The 8,276-nt window shown below is 35.1% G+C and overlaps 1 protein-coding gene across 1 annotated transcript; it reads right to left on the reverse strand.

Annotated features, from left to right (window-relative positions):
• Positions 1–691: 691 nt before the first annotated feature.
• LOC135130088 (sialin-like) lies at positions 692–2,980 on the reverse strand. The gene is made up of 3 exons (XM_064057407.1): positions 2,794–2,980; positions 1,331–2,185; positions 692–1,281 (listed from the first exon to the last, which is right to left on the reverse strand). The coding sequence occupies exons 1-3, from the start codon at positions 2,819–2,821 to the stop codon at positions 782–784; spliced, it is 1,383 nt and encodes a 460-aa protein (XP_063913477.1). The 5' UTR covers positions 2,822–2,980; the 3' UTR covers positions 692–781.
• Positions 2,981–8,276: the final 5,296 nt, after the last annotated feature.

The raw sequence follows: 8,276 nt of genomic DNA on the forward strand, positions 1-8,276 counted from the left end.
TCAGCTTAACGACATATGTAAAAAATAAATGTCAATTTAAAAACGAAACAATTTCTGAAGAACTGTCTTTGAATACTTTGCGAGAACTGGAATTTAAAATCTGTAAACTCAGGAAAAGCTTAGATATATTTAACGACATGTTCGGGTGGCCTATTGCCTTGATTATTTCTTTGACAACAGTCGAACTTCTAGACTACATACAGTTTGCTATTTATTTTGAAGAAGAGATGCCCTTTTTTCATAAAATTATGTCCACTGCTTGGGTACTGCTGTTAAATATTGTAAGAACAAACTTGTCTATATTTTACAGTATTATTTTGATTTTTTTCAGACATTAACCGTTATTTTGATTCTAATGTGCGACTCCGTTTTGCAAGAAGCAGAGAAACTTATCCCTCTTACGTATGAATTGAGATGGTATTTTGGAAACGCAACCTTAAAACAAAGTCAAGAATTGTACGAATTTACGAATCTTGTTTTCGTGAATTTACCCAAATTTTCTGCGGCCAACTTCTTCGAAGTTGGTAAAATGACACTGTTAAATATATTCGGAACGGCTTTTACTTTTCTTGTTGTAATGATACAGTTTCATAATTGAGTGGCTTTATAGTAGTATGTAACAGCATTAATTACATAGACGAGCTAGATCTAGACCAGAGACTCTAGTAAGTACTACATATAAGAAATAAGATTATATTGCAAAAGAAAGTTCGTTTTATTTGAGTTAAAAAAGTTATTTTCAACTATAAAATATTTAATATAAATACACAGGATTGACGCGTTATTTTCTATTGAGTTCTCTTGTTTCCGTCTCATTTTGCTCTACCGAATTCCATTTTTGTATATCTCCTGAACCAAAAATGTAATAAAATAGACAACCAACAACATCTAGTGCAATCAATATCCAGAAAATATATCGCCACTGCTGGAAGCTGACTTCTTCACTAGTTACAACAGCAACTAATTTCGAAGAAAAATAACCCGTCGAAGCACCACAAGTAAAAGCCAGTCCAAATATAGTACCAGAATAAACTGGAGAAATATCCATACTGTTCGAAATAAACCCAGCAGTTGAGGCTGCTAGAAAACCTTGCGATAACGTGAAGACTATAACGGAGACAACTTCGTCGTATCCCCAGTATATTTGAATTAAAAATAGCACTGCAGGAATGCAAAACGAAATAGATGTAAATAATTTACGTATAGTAACTATAGAAAATTTATTAGATTTTCTCCACCTGTCAGCTATGTAGCAAAACACAACAGCCATCAAATACGTCGCTAAAAATTAGATCTATAGAAAAAAGTGACACTTAATGAATATACTTACCAAAATACGGCAAACTTGAAAGAAGTCCGTTCTTTTTTATGTTAAAATGGAGAACGCGATCCATATATGACGGCAATTCGTTTAAAATAATGTTTGTGTTAAACTGGAGGCAAAAATCCGCAACCACGATTGCCCACACAGGTCCTGAAAGAAGAATTTTTATCCAGGGAGTTTCTTTTTCGCCTTTGGAGTGTCTAAGACCAACTGTTTCTCTTGTTACGGTTGCTTTCTCTTCGCTACTAATCCTCGGATGTTTTTCTGGAGAATCATACACCAAATAAAACCAGAAAGCTGTCCACACTAGAGATATTGCGCCTGTAATGTAGAAAACACTAGGCCACATCAGAAGAGCTATAATGTATCCGGACACTGGCAAAGTCAATCCGGCTCCCAAGGCACAAGCTATAGTATGAGCCATAAATTTGGAAGTGTCTGCTGGAGCTACCCAATTTAGTGCCAGCGGAGGAATAGACGGCCAAGAGACTCCGAGGGCCAGTCCCAAGACAACTCTGACCGCTACGACGCAATAGTAGTGAAGATGACAAGCAAGAGGAGTTACAATGGTCAGTACGCTGGATATCAACATGGCAGTGCCTAAAATAATTTTAGTGCCATATATTTCTGACAGGCGGCCTCCAGGAATAGCTGATAGTAGAAATCCCCAGAAAAAACAACCCAGAATATCATTTCTTTGGTGTTCGTTCCATTGATATGTCGGACCGTGAGCAGAGAAGTTGGAATTGTTTGTTGCAACCATTTCAACAATTGCTATTGACATGTTGACTCGTATCATATAATGAACCATAAAACATGTGATTACCATGAAACATAAAATTTTTCGGCACGTGAAAAATTCTGAAAATAAAGCATCCTGATGAGTCGGTCTGTATATGACAAGGTCGTAATGCGATTGCAAGATTTCGGATAATACGTAGTACAGTGACAAGGTTCCTTTTGTATACAATAAAATTTTATGTTGATTTAAGCCAGTTAATTTCACAGCGGTTCATACCCACCATAAAGTGCAATTTTAAAACAGGGCAAGTAGAATACCAGTAATCCGAGCGGTTCTTAGCTACCCTTCTTCTGGTTGAACAATAGCGACGCATGTCAAGCGGGTGGGACACTCAGTGGGTGAACTGCTTAGCCAACCCATCGTAATCACATTGTAAAATTTTATTGTATACAAATGGAACGTTTTATAGATCAAAAGTATTACATTGTCTTATTAAATTTCCAAAATTGTATGATCGCGCATAGTAGCAATTTGCATTGATTTGATTTGTCAAACAAAACATTAATTAAAGCCTAAAATTGTGTTAAAACCTAGTTAAAACTTCTCCAGACCACGACTGTATAATTTGCTGCCAATAAAATACCAGCAATTAGAATAAATTAAAAACACAATACGACGCAGGTATTCATTAGTGAGTTTGTTTTAAACCCGACATTTTGATTCTTACCTTTCCGCAATAATTCAACTTCTCCCATTATTTATACATACGACACAACTTCTAACAAAACTAGACATTTGACATATATTCACCACTTACTTGCATGCGTATTAAACATTGTCTGGCACCCGTTATCGCTCGTAGTCAAGTATTATGTTTTATTAATTTACGATATTTAAAATGAAATTGTTTCATCTACATAATGAGTTTTTTCAAGGTATTAGTACACGTCATAGTAATTATTTGTTGTTACCAGTGGTAATTAATATTATAGATGAGTAACTTGGAAACAATAAAAAAAGCAGTTGATTGGCTTTCTTGAGCTTTGTTTGACCTCTGTAATTGGTTGCACTAACAATGGCCCTATCTATAGAGGTTATGTCAAAATAACTGACCATCTAAAATTATTTGACTAAAACTACCCTAGCTCATAAAGAACAATCGATTAAACACATTTTTTATGAGGATTCTTACCTACTACTAAAATAAAATAATGGTGAATTATTAAGCTACAAGTAAAACAGCATCTTTCTTGTATATTGCAAGCGAAGTGTTTTTATTCAGTTTGATAGTGGGAACAATAATATCACAACACGTTGGAAAAGTTCTTGTTTTGGAACCACTTTATTTTCAATGATTTTACCAAATAAAATAAAATAAAGTTTCCCAACTAGTTTCGTTCAATGAGCATCTTTAGGGGATAATTAAAATAACAGTCGATACACATTGACATATTATGACAGAAAGAAGAATGGAGAATAAAACGATTCCAAAAGAAAAACTTTCACAACAATTATATATGTATATCAACTTTGATACGTACATTAGGACACCAATATCTCTCTATAAACAGTTTTTAAAAATTTTAAACAAATTGCAAATTTTAAGCAAATAAAATATTTAAATGACGTCATTAATTTTTTAGAAGGGATGACAAGACAATTTCTGAATAGCGTTAGAGAAATTGTAAACTTTGTTGTAGAGATTGAATTCTTTCCCAAAAGCTGTCGTAGCACTAGAAGCATATCATTTTCACATTTTAAATGCAATGTACGTAGGACAATTTTGAAACTAAGTCATCAGATTTTTGCTGGAAATAATTAGATAAACTTGTTTTGTGTTTTATTATCTATACGAAGTTGTTAAAACATATCTAAACTTTCACAATCATCAATCCCGTTCCTATATAACAGTAAATATTGGCAAACTCCGCGAGCTCCGGATCAGTTAATCCGGATAAATTTGCTGGTTCTTCATTAATTTGTCCACAACCAATAAAATAACAAAATAAATATATCTACAATGAAATTAATTAACAGCGGCGCGAAATCACACTTGAATAATTTGAATTTGAAAAAAAAAATTATCAAAAAAAATCGTTAAACATAGGCAACCTGGTGCACGGAAACGCTTGCTTGGTAGTCGGACAATTAAGCGCTAGGGGATTTTAGTTAGAGGGTTGGTAGAGACAGAATCTGCATGGCAGAGCATCAGTCTGAATGTGCTTCTGTGAGTGTAAGCACGTAGTAAGAGCTAGGTTTAAATTAGTGGTTTTGGTAGTTAATAAAATGGAAGGAAGCCTTTGTTTAACGACAATCAATCGTAACTGACGTCACTCAGGTGTCCCAAATCCGCGCGGTTAATTCTTGCGGCCTTTTAATCGAAAATTGCCGACTTCCGGTCAACGTGAAACACGTGCTGTAAATTAGTTTCATTGTTTGTAAATTCACCAATCAAGTTAGTTTTTCTTAATCGTCAGCTAGTGCAAACACAATTTAACAATCAGGATTATTTAAATAGACCACGTGCTAGACGATTTCATGAAATTCACTTAGTCAGGAAAACTCCTTGTTTAATTACGAATAAGCTTCTAGATGCATATGCGTAAGGGTTACATTATAACACTTCTTAATTCTTCACAGAAGATTGCTAATAGTTCATTTACGCCAGTTAAACAAGTTCATTATACCGCGAACTGGCGGAACGGGGTTATAATAATTTCTTCCCGGTGGTTATCATCGTTATTATCGTCGTTATCTTGATTAATGCATCAAGGCCTGCCCTCACAACGCTACAGATTGATTACTTCATCGAGGTTCGTCCTCGCGACGCTAGAGATTAATAACATCACCGAGACGCTTTTTCCTCGCAACGATTTAAAATTTACATCACCGAGACGCTTTTTCCTCGCAACGATTTAAAATTTACATCACCGAGATGCTTTTCCTCGCAACGATTTAAAATTTACATCACCGAAACGCTTTTTCCTCGCAACGATTTAAAATTTACATCACTGAGACGCTTTTTCCCTCGGAGCGATGATTGGATATTTTTGTATTTGTTTATTATGTGTTTTGTTGGGGTAACCAGTTCGCGGTATTTTAAACTCTCAAAGTAAATTGTTTTTTTTTTAAGTAACCAACCACTTAGACCATGATATAATTTGACTTAATGTAAACTCTTTGTTTGGATCGTTGATAAAGTGTGGCAATTATTAATCTCATGTAAAGTTTGTTAACTTTGCAAATTTTCACCTCATACAATATTTCTTTAATCTCACAATTTTAACCTCAGTAATTTTCCTTTGTTGTATAATTTTAATTGAACGTAAATATCATGCTCTACAGTTTTAACCTAACATAATATTTCTATTTGTACAAGTTCATTTCACGTCAGATCTTTTGTTTCATAAATCCTTGCTAAGTTTGTTTTGTAAATACGTTGTTGATGAATGTTTCTATCATATAAATTATTTGATGTCTAATTTTAATCTCACATCAGAATTATTCGTTGTTTAAAATTTCACAAAGTTGTATGGCGAATTTAAATGTTGTTTATTGCTCTTTGAAACTTTATCATTGTTCAGTTGTTGTTAATATCAGAAATTGAACATTTAATAATGGAATTGAGTTTAATAAAAAAAAAAAAACGTGGCAGAAGCGAAGTGCGGTTCCTAGTCGGGCTGGCGAAATTTATCGTGTCACCTGTACGAGTCCACAGGTTTGGATAGATTCACGGGCGGCCGCCGATGTTGTAGTGCTCTCGACTTGGACCAATAGTCGAGATCTAACTGTGGGTCTGGTGACCGTAATGGCCTAGTTTCGCACAGCATGATCGTAATGGGAGTGCGTGCGGGTAGGCTTTGCGATAGATAGAATCACCGTCGCGGGGGGAGAACAGCTCCAGACCGGTAGCCCCAAATTCCACTTGTGCTATCATGCCCCTGGGGTACGTTTGTTGTGCTCCTGTTAACTGCCGTAACCTTAAAATCTGCTGCCACACGCCCGTAATAACTTGTGTATTTGCATCTAGTTACTTAATTCAGATGTTGCTTTGTTTTTATTAAATTTGTGATATTCAAATATTTGCATTGATTCCAAACAAATGTATAGAATTTTGCGTTTGTTCGTGTTTCATATGTGTATGTCTGTCAATTCGGGAGTGTTTTTCTTTCATATATCTTAAGGTGTTTGAAATGTAATATATCTGTGAATATAGCCCTAGGGGGTTTTTGGAAATGAAGACCGATGACGCCTTGGCCCTGCGGGACCACCAGAAGGGCACGCTGAGTCACTTTCGTTCTTCGTTTCTTTTCCTCCTAAGGACGAGTGCCATTTCGGCCCCTATTATTGTCTATTATTTCTTGCGCTCTCGACTTACACGCAGTGTATGCACTTGTATGAAAGAACGTCTTCCCGCCACTTTTCAGAAAAAAAAAAACACACAACGTAGGTTCCCATTTGTTAGACGACCACAGAAGGAGCCAAATTTTTGAATTTTTCTCGGACTTTTCAAACTTTTTCAAGGTCAATTTAAAGGCGGGAAGTTTGGGTTATTGCAATGTTAATATACAGTGTGATCAACAAGTACTGTTCCAGTTGGTATCAATGAATTTTGCTTGAAATTGATAGATCTGTTACTCCATCTTACTTTCCGTTATCAAAACTGTCATGTTGACAGTCCTATTTAATTTACGTCAAAATTTGTCATTGATGCTTATTCTTATTAAAATTTCATAAAGCATAGCCTAACTTTCTTGAGGTCTTGAAAGAGACATGATGCCAGGCAATTGAATCAGGTTTGACAATCCCGATCAAGAAAATTTTCTTAGAATTGATTGATTCTATTGCCAACTCAAACACTGCTGGCTGATCACGTTGTTGAATTTAATTTAGCTTTGGAGTATTGAGAACGATTGCAGGATGACATTGTTTATGAAGAAACTAATAGTTTACTCATAAACTTTTTAAAAACTGAAAATATTAAAATATTGCAATTTACTAAGTGCTCTGCGTTGGTCTTAAGAAATTTCCTAGTTCGATGTTAATTTTGATTGTAACAGCTATATATATTTGTTTTAATTTGACGACTTGAATGAGTTGTTTTGTTTTAATTAAAACGTACTTATCTTGAATTTGTATGTAAACATGTCTTAATTGTACTAGACGGTTTTATGGTGGGTACATATATATTTTGGTAATATTCAAGATTCTTATCTGCCATTATACATGTGCGTTACACTGTGATTACCCAAACATCCCGCGATAAATTGATATGTGAACAAAATTTTAAAAGCCCGCGAAAAATTAAAAAAATTGGCCTTGGCTGTGATCGTCAAAAAAAATGGAACCCTACTTTGTGTTTGTTTTTTTTTGTGGCGAAATGCGTTGAGATGCAAAGTGGTAGACCCCAAGGTTGGAAAAGTACGGCTAAATAAAACACAAAATATATGGAGGATAAAAAAAAAAGCTGCGACTAAGTTGTGCCCGTTGAAGACCTCTTAGTTCTCAGCTACAAAAAACTGGATGCAAATACACAAGTTATTACGGACGTGTGGCGGCAAATTTAAAATTATGGCAGTCAACAAGAGAACAAAATTTTAATAAAACACTCTATGCAGCGACAGCGGCACCAGAGCACCTCCTCGTGAATGCTTATGATTCCAAAAGTTGAAGAGGGTCCCGGGTCGCTATCAAAGTGTAGCGATCGAACTATATTAATTTCATTCGAGAGCACAGCAAAATTACCCATAAGGGGCGTTGTAGCACGAGTGGAGTTTGGGGCTCCTGGTTGTGGCTATTCTCCTACCCACGACGGTGATTCTATTCTATTGGCAAGCACATGCCCCCAGCACTCCTCTATCTAACAGGCCGTTACGGATACAAACTTATTTACTTATTTACCTCAATTCCATTTAGATGTTCAATTCCTATGACTGATCTTAAACTACCTACAACCGAACAAGTGTTAAAGTTTCAAAAAGAGCAATAATAATATCTAAATTCTCCATACACTCTCATGAAATTTCAAACAGCAAAGAATTCTTATCTGAGATTAAAACTAGACATCAGACAATTTATATGATGGAAGCGTTAATCAACAAAATATTTATTTTGGTATAAATTACTAGCAAAGATTTATAAAAACAAAAAAAGATCTGGTGTGAAGTAAAACTTGCAAAATTACTGCAGAGTATGAAAATTTACGTTCAA

The sequence above is a fragment of the Zophobas morio genome, unplaced genomic scaffold (assembly GCF_036711695.1).
Source record: "Zophobas morio isolate AGI-343-1 ecotype UQ-CSIRO unplaced genomic scaffold, CSIRO_AGI_Zmor_V1 ptg000017l, whole genome shotgun sequence".
NCBI lineage: Eukaryota > Metazoa > Arthropoda > Insecta > Coleoptera > Tenebrionidae > Zophobas > Zophobas morio.

Bases quoted from the DNA above. Each gene is read 5' to 3' on its own strand.
- LOC135130088 (XM_064057407.1), bottom strand. From the start codon at position 2,821: ATGGGAGAAGTTGAATTATTGCGGAAAG. The intron at 2,186-2,793 runs GTAAGAATCAAA...CTTTATTTTCAG, and splicing joins AGTTGAATTATTGCGGAAAG to AATTTTTCACGTGCCGAAAA. The intron at 1,282-1,330 runs GTAAGTATATTC...TCTAATTTTTAG, and splicing joins TTCAAGTTTGCCGTATTTTG to CGACGTATTTGATGGCTGTT.